This window comes from Balaenoptera physalus (genome assembly GCF_965194825.1).
Source record: "Balaenoptera physalus genome assembly, chromosome: 1".
NCBI lineage: Eukaryota > Metazoa > Chordata > Mammalia > Artiodactyla > Balaenopteridae > Balaenoptera > Balaenoptera physalus.
The window spans coordinates 1,434,472-1,448,582 of NC_138882.1; the positions used below are offsets into that span (position 1 = coordinate 1,434,472).

General features: G+C 41.8%; 1 protein-coding gene across 10 annotated transcripts in view; it reads left to right on the forward strand.

Annotated features, from left to right (window-relative positions):
• Nucleotides 1-14,111, forward strand: part of KDM5B (lysine demethylase 5B) — a 73,153-nt gene that overhangs the window by 34,841 nt on the left and 24,201 nt on the right. For 4 of the 10 annotated variants that reach the window (XM_082413066.1, XM_082413065.1, XM_082413063.1 and 1 more), the window contains 7 exons: nt 4,762-4,896; nt 6,692-6,788; nt 8,134-8,243; nt 9,777-9,935; nt 10,407-10,526; nt 12,594-12,752; nt 13,372-13,553. In XM_082413066.1, coding sequence (XP_082269192.1) covers nt 4,762-4,896; nt 6,692-6,788; nt 8,134-8,243; nt 9,777-9,935; nt 10,407-10,526; nt 12,594-12,752; nt 13,372-13,553 — 962 coding nt within the window. The other 6 variants (XM_082413064.1, XM_082413068.1, XM_082413070.1 and 3 more) reach the window with 6 other exon arrangements.

Genomic DNA, 14,111 nt, shown 5'->3' on the forward strand with positions numbered 1-14,111 from the left:
AGACAGCATATATACAGGTCTTGTTTTTGTATCCATTCAGCCAGTCTGTGTCTTTTGGTTGGAGCATTTAATCCATTAACGTTTAAGGTAATTATCGATATGTATGTTCCTGTTACCATTTTCTTAATTGTTATGGGTTTATTTTTTGTAGGTCCTTTTCTTTTCTTGTGTTTCCCACTTAGAGAAGTTCCTTTAGCATTTGTTGTAGAGCTGGTTTGGTGGTGCTGAATTCTCTTAACTTTTGCTCGTCTGTAAAACTTTTGATTTCTCCGTCGAATCTGAATGAGATCCTTGCCAGGTAAAGTAATCTTGGTTGTATGTTCTTCCCTTTCATCACTTTAAATATATCATGCCACTCCCTTCTGGCTTGTATAGTTTCTGCTGAGAAATCAGCTGTTAACCTTATGGGAGTTCCCTTGTATGTTATTTGTCATTTTTTCCTTGTTGCTTTCAATAATTTTTCTTTGCCTTTAATTTTTGTCAGTTTGATTACTGTGTGCCTTGGCGTGTTTCTCCTTGGGTTTATCCTGCCTGGGACTCTCTGCGCTTCCTGGACTTGGGTGGCTATTTCCTTTCCCATGTCAGGGAAGTTTTTGACTCTAATCTCTTCATATATTTTCTCGGGTCCCTTCTCTCTCTCTCTTCTCCTTCTGGGACCCGTATAATGCAAATGTTGGTGCGTTTAATGTTGTCCCAGAGGTCTCTTAGGCTGTCTTCATTTCTTTTCATTCTTTTTTCTTTAGTCTGTTCCGCAGCAGTGAATTCCACCATTCTGTCTTCCAGGTCACTTACCCGTTCTTCTGCCTCAGTTATTCTGCTATTGATTCCTTCTAGTGTAGTTTTCATTTCAGTTATTGTATTGGTCATCTCTGTTTGTTTGTTCTTTAATTCTTCTAGGTCTTTGGTAAACCATCTTCTCAGTCTTTGCCTCCATTCTTTTTCCAAGGTCCTGGATCATCTTCACTGTCGTTATTCTGAATTCTTTTTCTGGAAGGTTGCCTATCTCCACTTCATTTGATTGTTTTTCTGGGGTTTTATTAGTTCCTTCATCTGGTAGAAAGTCCTCTGCCTTTTCATTTTGTCCATCTGTCTGTGAATGTCTCCTCTTGCTGAATTCTTTGTGCATAAATTTTTATGCCCATTTCTGATTTTTGAAAATAATTCTTAGAGGAAAGGAGAATTAAAATACATATTTTTAAAAAAGAATGGAAAACAGCAACGAGAAACCACTGCACACCATTAGAATGACCAACATTCAGAACATGACAACACCACATGCTGGCGAAGATGTGGAGCCACAGGAACTTTTTTCCATTGCTGGTGGGGATACAAAATGGAACTGCCACTTTGGAAGACAGTTGGGCAATTTCTTAGAAAACTAATAAACATGCTTTTATCATACAATGCAGCAATCACATTCCTTGGTATTTACCCAAAGGAGTTGCAAACTTATATCCACACAGAAACCTGCATGTGGATATTTGTAGCAGGTTTGTTATTCATAATTGCCAAAAGTTGGAAGTAACCAAGATGTCCTTTAGCAGGCGAATGGATAAACAAATTGCGGTACAGCCAGACGATGGAGGCTAAAAAACAATGAGCTGTCAAGTCATGAGAGGACAAGAAGGGACCTTAAGTGCATTCTTTTTTTTTTTTAGGATTTATTTATTATTTATTTATTTGTTTTATTTATTTTTGGCTGCGTTGGGTCTTAGTTGTGGCATGCGGGATCCTTCGTTGTGGTGCGTGGGCTTCCCTCTAGTTGTGGTGTGCAGGTTTTTTTCTCTTCTCTAGTTGTGGCGTGTGGGCTCTAGAGCGCGTGGGCTCTGTAGTTTGTGGCCCGCAGGCTCTAGTTGAGGTGTTTGAGCTCAGGAGTTGTGGCGCATGGTCTTAGTTGCCCTGCAGCATGTGGGATCTTGGTTCCCTGACCACTGATCGAACCCGCATTCCCTGCATTGTAAGGTGGATTCTTTACCACTGGACCACCAGGGAAGTCCCAAGTGCATATTTTTATGAAAGTTAAAGAAGCCAATATGAAAGGACTGCATCTACTGTATGATTCCAACTCAGTGGTATTCTGGAAAAGAAAAAACTATGGAGACAGTAAAAAGATCAGTGGTTGCAAGGGGCTGGGGGCAGGAGTGTTAAGATGAATAGGCAGAGCACAGAGAATTATTAGGGCAGTGAAAGTACTCTGGATGATCCTCTACCTTTGTCCAAACTCATAGAATGTACAGCACCAAGAGTGAACCCTGATGTGTGAACTGTGGACTTTGGGTGATGTGTGAATGTAGGTTCATCAGTTGTAGCAAATGTTCTACTACTCTGGTGGGGGATGTTGATGATGGGAGAGGCTGTACATGTGTGGGGGCAGCTGGTGTATGGTAATCTAGGTACCTTCCTCTCAACTAGGCTGTAAACCTAAAACTGCTCTTAAAAAATAAACCCGTAATAAAGGGGGCAGGGGGAGAGTGCACAATGAAGGAACTGTTGCAAAAGGGTAAACTCAAGCCTAAAGTAAGTTTCGGGAAACTTGAGAGAAGTTGAGTGGTGATGTGCTGGATAACGGGACAGAGGCCTCAGTCTTGTATCCCTGTGTTTTCTAAATGTCTTAAGGGATTGCTCTCCCCCTGTAGGATGATGTCATTACGGTGTGATGATACAAATCACCTCTAAATCCCAGTTTCTCAAACAAAGGTTTAAGAGTTGGCATGCGATAGCATTAAATATAAAACAAACACATCAAGTGTATGTTTTGAATCCTGGTTTGAAACAAAATAATCTCTTCATATATATTCTAAAGAGCTTCTGAGCTTGATTTTATCTTAGTTCTTCAAAGTCCTTATACAGCCAAGCAGGCCATGGATTACAGAACCATTTAGACTAGTGGGAGATGAGAACCACATACATAACATCTGAATTTCTGACCATCCACTTAATAAAATGTCTGTGATTCAGCTCACTTCATATCTCCACAATCACATACTTTCAGGTCTCGATAGAAAGTTTATATAATACATAAAGGAGGTTAATTTAGATGGGGGACAGGTTTTATTCCCATCTGCATGTTTTCATTGAACATACTCTAAACGCTCAATTGAGGACTTGTTATGGAATGGACAGTGATATTCCATACTAGTTGAGTTGATGTTTCTAGATCAGATCAGTGTGTAGGTTTAATTAGAAGAAGCAGAATATTTAATATTATAGGTTGTGCTCCCAGTGGTAGATTCGTTACTTGTTTAGAGTATCAAGAAATCTACTCTAGTATTTTTGTAATAGTACATATTACTTAAATGTCAGAAATAGATTGTGTTAGATGGTTGCTCTGTATTTTCTTTTGTCCTTCTCCCCATTCTCTGGATTCTTTCTGCAAATGTCAGGAGGAAGGAGCCAGTCATGTTAGTGACACTGCATGGTTGTAATGGTGCTCGCAGAGCCAAGAGTTGTAGAAGGTTATAATTTCAGTGTATCTTATTACAAGTATGGATGATACAGTAGACCTTCAGTGGTTACATTTTGGAGCCTGCTTTTAAAAATGCTTCCTGTGGCATTTGTAGGACCTCTTATAAAGGAGTGGTATTTACTTGAAATTCATATTAGATTCAGTGGTAATATTTTGTTGTCACTGTGTTTTGTTGTATTGGCATTAAATACTGTTTCTCGGTGAGCTTAGAATCAAACTAGAAAGAAAAATCAAAGCAAGAAGAGATTCTTCTGTGATCAGAACCGAAGTTATTGCTGTGGGCTATCTATTAACCTTTGCCTTGTGAGTTAGACTTTGTAGGAATATATTGAAGAAAAGGAAAGCTTTAATAAGGGATAATAGTCACATGGTCTGTTTTCTCAATTCAAATGATATCTTTTTGATAATAGAAGGTTGCTAATTATGTTTAAACCTACAGGATTGTAAAATTTAGAAAACTTACTGGATTCCATATTTTATTACTGTAAACATTTTTAAAATGAGATATTCTGATTATGGAAAGCTATTTGGGGAACATACAGGGGGCCTTTCTAGCAGTTTGGGCCTTCACTTAATTTACAGTTGCAAGCAGGGATAATTGTCGCTGGCTCATGGGGGACTGCCTCGAGCCTGCTGTGGCCTGTTGTAACCTGATGAGGTGATATCAACAATTAAATGAATTGAAGCAACACCATTCACCTCCTGAAAAAAAGTCAAGCTGTTATAACTATATGTGTGTGTGTATATGGTTGGTAACTGCAAGCTTGTCTTTGTGTTTACGTAGATTTAAAAAATATGCACACCTGTTATGTATTTCCATAAATCATTGTAAAATATACCCTGCAAAAATCCAGTGAAATTCTCTTAAGATTAAAAAAGGGGGAAGGGACTTCCCTGGTGGGTCATTGGTTAAGGATCTGCCTGCCAATGCAGGGGACATGGGTTCGAGCCCTGCTCTGGGAAGATCCCACATGCTTCAGAGCAACTAAGCCCATGCGCCACAACTACTGAGCCTTCGCTCTAGAGCCCGCGAGCCACAACTACTGAGCCTGCGAGCCACAGCTACTGAGCCCACGTGCCACAACTACTGAAGCCCGTGCGCCCAGAGCCTGTGCTCCTCAACAAGAGAAGCCACCGCAATGAGAAGCCCGCGCACCGCAATGAAGAGTAGCCCCCTCTTGCCGCAACTAGAGAAACCCCGTGCGCAGCAACGAAGGCCAAAATTAAAAATAAATTTATTTTTTAAAAAAAGGGGTGGGGGAGAATTCATCAGTACAGTTGTGTTTTATTTCCAGTGTCTGCAGAAGCCAAACCTGACCACAGACACAAAGGACAAGGAGTACAAACCCCATGATATTCCCCAGAGGCAGTCTGTGCAGCCCTTGGAAACGTGTCCCCCAGCTCGACGAGCAAAACGCATGAGAGCGGAGGTGAGAGCCTCATGAGGTTGATCAGACAGGCCTCAAGTCCCGGTGCTGACGTGTGTCTGACCCTGGATTTCTCTCATGCACGTGCTCTTCATAGATTGAACTTTACTAGCCTCACAGAGGGATGCTGTGTATACTCTAGCTTTTACACTTGGGGGAATTGCACTGTCAGAGGAGTGAGGAATTGAAATCTTTCTAGTTTATGCTGCCTGGACAGTCAGCTGCTGCATGGTAAACGGTCAGAGCCTAGGGAAGAGTAGGTGAATAGGCGTTCATCGTGACCCTCGTGATGTTGGGCAAGGTTTATTGGGAATTAAGGTTAGTAGGAGTGCAGTTGGAGATTTTTGCTGAAAAGTACTGTTTTTGAGAGGTTACGAAGAAGGTAGTGAAAGCTGTTTTTCTCAGACCTCCTGAAGAGGAGTATGGAATCTGTGGCAAACATTTATGCTAAGCCGGAAAATATTCAGGCAGCAAGGGGGGCTGGTGATAATAACACACAGATAAAATGAGAGTGAAGCATGAGGGAAGATGAGGAGTGAAATACTTAAGAAAGACAAGCTGCTCTTAGATTTTTCTGCTCTGAGAGGTTTCTCCTGGAAAGGGAGAAGAGTATTCTCCCAGTTACCTTGTTCCCACACAGAGGTGGGAAGGTTTTGGGTTCCTTGATGGATATGTGAGTATGAAGAGTCGGTGGTTAATATATTAGGAACAGTTTAGAACTGGGAAGCCTCATGACATTCGTTAGGTTTCTAAATCAATAGTTGGGTTATTTAATAATTATTGGTGAGGATGAAAAAAAATCAGCCATTTTGGTTTCTGAGGAAATGGATAAATAAGAGAATTACTTTTCACTTAGGTAAGTTGGAGATACGAAAACATTTGGCAACTCCATTTTTTTGAAGTGAGAATCCCTCAGAATAGGAACATATATGGTTATTTGAAGCCCACAAGCAGGCTTCAAGTTTATTCGTCTTAAAGTCAGTTCTTGTTTGAGCACATCTTGATCTTTAAATGTGTTAAGACATGCCCAGTGCTGTGGATGCCTAGATCTGTCTTGATGACACATCAAGGTGATGGTATGGCCCTGGAAGAAATCGTGTTAGCAGTAGACATCCTGATTGTGCACGAATGAACACAGGCACAGTTCCACTACGTCACTTGTGTCCCAGAGCAGACGGGGCTTTGCTTATCAACCAGTATGCGCACTTCGTGGACACCAGGTACTGAGACTGGCTCACACGCTCTCACTGATGAGGGAGCCGTGACTCAGCGGTGTTAGGGGAGCAGTTGGTAGTGACAGTTCACTACAAGAATTAATAGAAACTTGTTGTGGAAGCTGAGTTTTCCTTGAATGCTGTCATACTTTGGAAGAGCCAGCACACTCTTCTAGGCTGATGAAATTACGTTATTTATGTAACTGTTTAGGATTTGGCTAAGTTATGACTGACAAAGTGTAAGTTGTGAGTAGATGAGAACTGAGGAACTTCTAGGAGGAAGTACACACTGTTCCCAGTTTGGGTAGTAACACTTCCCATAAGTCATCCCTGATCCTTTGACTTTTCCCTAAATTTTTGACCTGTTGAAGTGGAGAATACTCCTAACTTCTAAGTTTCCTCACTCATTCCTTAAGTAATAAAAATATTAAGGGTGGAATCTCTGCTCTAAGGGAGAGAGTTTTGAATGTCCTATTAATAGAGATAATTTATAAGATTATAGGCACTTTGTGATTCCAGTTGGATTTTAGAAGATTTCTGTCTTTTTAAAGGAAATATTCATGTATATGACAAATTTTTTTAAGGCCATGAATATTAAAATAGAACCAGAAGAGACAGCAGAAGCCAGAACTCATAACCTGAGACGTCGAATGGGATGTCCAGCTCCAAAGTGTGAAAATGGTAAGAAAGTTCATCCATGAATAGGAAGGAAGAGTGAATAAGTAAAAACAATCATTCATCTGGTAGTTAAGAAAATATTGGAGCAACTTTACATACTAGTCACTGGGTTGTGCCTTGAGAAATAAAATCTTATTATATTAATATCCTTGTTTTCATAATTAGATGACTGGAAGGAGAGATAAACAAATGAATATATGCATATTAGAAATGTGATTGAATTTCTCAACTGTAACTAGTTGCTTTGGGTTGGCCAAAAAGTTCATTCGGTTAGTGAATATGTTGTTCAATACAGTTCTTGGTGAAAATGAAAAATGTGTCTTATTTTTACTTAAAACCAAACAAACTTTTTGGCCAACCCAATACTTTGAAATTTGGTTCAACAGCATTAATTGTAAAGAAGTGATTTGTGAGAAGCATAGGTGCCTTTGACTGAATATCTGATAGGTTTGTTTCAGGCATGGCAGGCAGGCAGGCTTTCTTAATCTGAGTTTTAATTGACAGATGCTTGCCCGGCCACTGCTTGATGTCAGTCACTGAAAGGTAGGTTTGACACTCTCTTTGAGAGAAATTCTGTATAGGCAGGCACTTAGTAATGAAGAAGTAGTTATTGAAATGGGCTTTTCTTAAGTGACTGGTGAGTTAGTGGAAAAGGCAGCACAATGTAATGGAAAGTAGATGGAGTTGTAAAAATACAGATCTGAATCTGAATCCTGGCTGAACCACTAACTAGTTGTATGACCTTAGAGATACTTCTTGACTTCTTTTAACGTCAGTTTTCTTGTCTTTGAAACAGATTGGTTGCAAAGGATTATATGATTGATACAATAACAATTGATGGAAAGCATTTAGCGCAATACCTTTCGCAGAATAGCTCATTAATTGATAGCTAGTGTTTTAGAAAATTCTCAGTCTTTGAAACCAGGAAACTAGAGAGGCTAGTAATCTTAGATCATGGAGGGATAATCTGTAACGTGGAGGGGTTGCTGTTGGTGAACGGTCAGTGTCTTATGGTCAAGATCAAGAGGAATTTGCTTTCACCAACATATGCTATGTCTTAGTCATAAGAAGAGCATATCTTCGGCTCCCATTTTGAAAGCATACAGACCTGAGCAACATCTGGTATCATATCTTGTGCTTGTATCTTGGAATTTGAATGGTGTGAGAGTTGCACGTCATCATAAAGTAGTCAGCACGGAGCTCCTGAACGTAGTAACTCTGGGTGCTGCTGCGCTGAAGCGAGCAGAGAGCTGTGTCCGGGTGTGCCTCAGCAGCAGGAGGGATGAGCACGGGAGGGAGCTGACGGGAGCAGAGCAGAGGGAGTGCTGACCTGGACTGCCTCCTACAGAGAAAGACGGGAAAAGCAGCCTCAAGCAAGAACCTGCTGAGAGGAAGGAGTGTATTACAGAGAGTGAGAAGGAGAAACCCAGGAGTCGAGCGAAAAAAACCACCAGTGCTGTGAGTCGACATCTTTAAAAACTTTTACAGCCCAGTTTATACTTAGTGCCTTACCTGGGACTGCTGGTTCAGTGTCTCACAATGAAAAGACCTTTAGAGGTGGTTTGTAGTATCCGTTTATAAACAGGGAAACACGGGTGCGTCATGAAATCAGTAGTAACAGCTGGGGGCGTTGACAGCCATTTTTCTGGAGGACGTTCAGTTTAGCACTGAATAATGGTGAGCTCGATCCTATGGAGAATTGTCGATAAGTGACTAGCCCACTTCCAAGCGAGCTGAAGGTAGATCAGAAATCAAGATGATGTTTTCCAACTTGACAGCAAGGAAGGATAAGGGAAGGAGTGCGCAGATAGGAGGGAGGCTAGGGCCTCGCAGGGTCAGAGGCCTGGGGAGCTGTTCACTCAGGTGGAAACAAAAAGCCAAGCTCTCTTCCTCAGCCCCCTTCTGAGCCCCTGGGAGCAGCTTGAGGACAGTGCTTTTGATCTTGGAATTGGAAGTTATTCCAATTAAATGTTCTGTTCATAACTATTATCTCCCTCTGCCCCAGCACAGAAACAAACAAAGCAGTCAGAAAACTAGCAGAGCCCAGGTTTCTATTTGCTACAACAAAAAAGTCTGCTCTGGCTGCCATAATGAAGTATCACAGACCGAGTGGCTCAAACAAGCAAAGTTTATTTTCCCACGGTTCTGGAGGCTACAAGTCTGAGATCAAGGTGTTTGCAGACTTGGTTTTTTCCTGAGGCCTCTGTCCTTGGCTTATAGACGGTCATGTCCCTGTGTCCTCATGGTTTTCCTCTGTGTGTGTCTGTGTCCTAGTCTCTTCTTACAAGGACACCAGTCATACTGGATTAGGGCCCACCCATATGACCTTTTTAACGACCTCTTTAAGACCCTGTCTCCAAATACAGTCACATTCTGAGGTATTGGGGGTTAGGACTTCAACATAGGAATTTTGGGGAAACATGATACGACCCATAGTAGGTAATGACTGTGTAGTTTTATTACTGTGTATTTGGGGGAACTTCTTAACTATGACTAATTAGAATGTAAAGTGGTAATTTAATGTGGTTAGTTAACTTCAGTTCTGCCATGTTAAAAGGAAACTGTTTCAGTTTTGTAAAAACTGTAAAAACTTTTGCCTTTTAACATGGCAGAATTGAACTTTTTCTTTTTAAGTTCTGTTTTTGGTTAGGTGGATAATTTATTGCCTAACATGTTATTCTTCTAGAAGACTGTGTTTCTGTAAGCTGCTAAAAGCTGGATATTTAAGTAACAAACTTTAATTAAAACACACAATTGAGAAATCTTGGCGATTACTCTTCAGAGTTGGGAATGCATGAGATATTATGAAATATCTCATAACAGAAGGTGAAGCATTTTTATTTAAAATGTCCCTTATAGAGGGTGAAACATTTTCACTTGCAGCATGTTGGAGAGACTAGATTATGCCTCAGATCCATTTCATTCCTAGAGTTTCACAGAATCAAACAGCAGCTCATGCCCCTGTGTTCTGTGCCCATTTTCATGCTGCAGGTTGACCTGTATGTCTGCCTCTTGTGTGGCAGTGGCAACGATGAGGACCGGCTTCTCTTGTGTGATGGGTGTGATGACAGTTACCACACCTTCTGCCTGATCCCGCCGCTCCATGATGTTCCCAAGGGAGACTGGAGGTGTCCTAAGTGTTTGGCTCAGGTCAGAATTAATAGCAGAGGTGGCATTAGAAAACTTCCTTAAGAAGGTTTTTTCTTCACCTTCCGGTTTTAGATTTGGTAATTGATAATAAGGAGTCTCCTGACAAAAATTGGGGTGGGCCTGAATAGGAAAGAGGTCTTGGAAGTGAGCTGCACAGCTATGCAGCAAGCTGAGAGTCAGAAAAACATTTTAATAACTACACTTTTAAAAATTTCATTTAAAAAAAGCATGCTCTTTGCAAAAATTCTTAGGCACTGAACAACTTAAAAAATAGGTAATTTCATAGTCCATAGATAATCACTGTTAATATTTCGATATATATTCAGACAAATGGAAATTACACAAATGGAATTACACTACACAAGTAATTTTAGTAAACATATATATATGATTTCTCATATATATGTGAACCATAAGTAAATATACATATAAATAAATATCTTTCCTCTTTCTTTCTTTGTGTTTTGACAGGAGTGCAGTAAGCCACAGGAAGCATTTGGCTTTGAACAGGCAGCCAGGGACTATACCCTCCGTACTTTCGGGGAAATGGCGGATGCGTTCAAATCTGATTACTTCAACATGCCAGTCCATGTATGTACATACATAACTGCTTCGATTTAGGATTTTAATAACTTTGGGGAAAGGTATATCTGAAGACGTTTGAGTTGGCCCTTATCCCTGATAGTCAGCCATTGTCTTGCACAGTGAAACCTTTAATTTGTTCGGTAGTATTAACATTCCACAGTACTTCAAAATGCATTCTAATTTTTCATTTGATTTCTCTAAAGATAGGCTTTTTGAGACAAATCATATAGTGACAGTAACAGAATACCAATGAAAGGAAATCACCAGCAGTTCTTTCAGCTCAACAAATAAAATTCAAAGAAAACTTTGCAAAATTTATTGAATGACTCCTGTGTGCCAGTCCATGTGCTGTGCCCTGGGGGCACGTTTACCTCTTGTTATGTTGTCATAAGGTAGCACTGTAAACTTTAGGATTTTATATTTATTTATTTATTTGGCTTCGTCGGGTCTTAGTTGCGGTGCACGGGCTCTTTGGAGCACGGGGCTCTCTCTAGTTGTGGCATGCGGGCTTAGTTGCTCTGCGGCATGTGGGATTTTAGTTCCCCGACCAGGGATCAAACCCACGTCCCCTGCATTGGAAGGCAGATTCTTAACCACTGGACCGCTAGGGAAGTCCCTAAACGTTAGTATTTTAAATTCTCCTTTATTCCCTTAGAAGCATAAGCATGCTTCATTCAGCATTTACTATTCCATCAAATGAGTACACCAAAATGAATGGTTTCCTACCATACTTCTGGATATTTAAGCTGTTTTTTCTCACTACCAACAAAGTGCTATAGCAAACATTGTATGCATCTCCTTTTTGGGGGCGCAGGGGCTGTGTTGGGTCTTCGTTGCTGCGCGTGAGCTTTCTGCAGTTCCGGTGAGCAGGCACTATTCTTTGTTACGGTGCGTGGGCTTCGCATTGTGGTGGCTTCTCTTGTTGAGGAGCACGGGCTCTAGGCTTCAGTAGTTGCGGCACGTGGGCCCTAGGGCACACGGGCTATAGTAGTTGTGACGTGAGGGCTCTAGAGCGCAGGCTCAGTAGTTGTGGCGCATGGGCTTAGTTGCTCCACAGCATGTGGGATCTTCCCGGACCAGGGATCCGGGAACCAGTCGGGATCTGTTTGTTGAGCCCACCCGTGTCCCCTGCATTGGCAGGTGGATTCTTAACCACTGCACCACCAGGGAAGTCCTGTATGCGTCTCTTTAATTGGATTATTTTCTTAATATTTATCCATTTTTTTCCCATCTAATAGCTGTATCATTTACGGGACCATAGCAGTGTATGAGTGAACCTGCTTCGCCTAACATCACTAACATTAACTGTTAAGTTACTTAAAATGTCCCCTTATTTAACAGGCTTATAAATTCAAGTAATATTCCTTTTGAATTTTCAGTTCTTTTGACCTCTCCTACATTACATATTATGTCCCCATATGTTCGCTTAACCAGTCCTGGTGCCTCTTGTATTTGTGGTTGGCTTTTTGCACTTTGAGGGACAGGCCTCTGGCCTCATATCAGATTAGTGCAGATCCTAAGCACTCAGCCTGGCCAGCCCTTTACACTCGGGCCTGCAGCCGCAGAGTTGCTGCACCCTGCCTTTTCCTCGTGGCTGCCCACATTACTCTCCGCCAGGTCTAGTGGAAAGAGTGAGAGGGTGGACTCAGGTGATGTGTTTGAATGCATTTCAGAGAATGAAGCATCGTTCAAATACAGCTAACTACTGTTACTAAACAGAAGTCAACCAGGTTGTATATTAGATTTCTCAAAACAGAAAAACACCTCCAGTTCTTAAATCTTAGCACTTTGCTTTCCTTGACTCCTTTTACAGTAGTGGCCAGGTTGTTGATAGAGGAACATGAATTCTTAGTCAGCTCTTGGTTATAAAATTCCTTTTAGAAAATGATGTTCATGTCTGAGCTGTCGGGGGCCAGTTGAGGAACATTTGGGACGTTATGTTATGGACACAGTTTTTCCTCAGGTTGCTATCCTGTGATTCCTGTCACTTAGCCTGTCTAGTCACATTGGTCACGGGCAGTTTGTGAGTGTCTGCGGAGATTCACTCTCTTTACTTCCTCGTTTTGTATACAGATGGTTCCCACAGAACTGGTTGAGAAAGAATTTTGGCGACTGGTGAGCACCATCGAAGAGGATGTTACCGTGGAATATGGAGCTGATATCGCCTCAAAGGAGTTCGGCAGTGGCTTCCCAGTCCGAGACGGGAAAGTGAAGCTCTCGCCTGAGGAGGAGGTAGTCGTGGCTGTGAGCTCGTGGACTTGCGGGGGCGCCGGGGGGACGGGTGGGGGGCGCCTTTAGAGCCAGCCCACCATTGATCCAGAGGTCATCACGCTGGGCTAGTAGCAGCTGTGCTACATACAACACGTATATGTTGCTTGGAACTTGAGATAGTCATGGAAATTGGTTGGTTGGCTTGAAGTAATTTATGATACTTTAGAAAATCCTTAATTACCAGATTTTTAATGATTTCAAGAATAGTAGAAAGAACCCATAGAAGAATTCTAGTCCTAACTAAGATGATATGGGAGAATCACTTACCTCCCTTTGACTTCAGATTCTGTAACTTTGGTTTCTCGTTCTGAAGAAAATCTGAGGGATTGGAACCAGATACACATAATATAGACACACACACACAGGTCCATTTATATAAAGCGCAGAGCTGGGCAGAAGTAATCTATGGGCATCCAGGAGGTAAGCATAGTGGCTCCCCAGCCCCCACCCCCAAATTCTTTTTATTTTGAAGGAGACTTTTCAGCCAGCTTTTTGAAACCAGCAGAGTTCCAAAATGCTGGCATGATAGAGAATTTAAGTATAAAGTATAAACCTTTATACTTTATCTCCTTATTTTTAGGAATATCTTGACAGTGGCTGGAATTTGAACAACATGCCAGTGATGGAGCAGTCTGTCCTCGCTCACATCACCGCTGACATATGCGGCATGAAGCTTCCTTGGTTGTACGTGGGAATGTGCTTTTCTTCCTTCTGTTGGCATATTGAAGACCACTGGAGCTATTCCATTAACTACCTGCACTGGTAAGGGGTTCCAGAGCCCCTACAGATGGTATGCACGCTGAGTTGGAAAACTTACCCGCCTCTTAGTTGTGACACATCTCTTAACTGAGTCTGAAGAGTGGTGAGGTTTTTTTTCCTTAAGTTTTTTTTTTTTTTTTTTTTAACTACTATTGGACAGGCATCCTAACAATTTAAGACAAAGGTTCTTAAGAATCCGTAGGAAATCCATGAAGCCCTGCACTTGCACATGAGTTTTCAAGTATAACAGGCTTCTGGGGAGAAGATAGACAGCTTTTCTCTAATTGTCAGAGAAGTCTTTACTCGCAGAAAGGTTAGAAAGCACCGAGTTGCTCTTACTGTGGAAACCCCTTCCCGTGCTGTGGGCCCGGCGGCCCAGATAGCCCTTTGGGCAAGGAGAGGGGTGTGGGTCGTGTGGGTCCTTCAGGACCTTGGGACTGACCGCTCCTCACGGCCTGCCGAGTTCTGGCATCACTCTGCACGGTAGGTAGAGTGCGCCCCATCTGCGCGTGTCTGTGTGTGTGTGTGTGGTGGGCTGCGGCGGATATTTGGGCTTTTTAA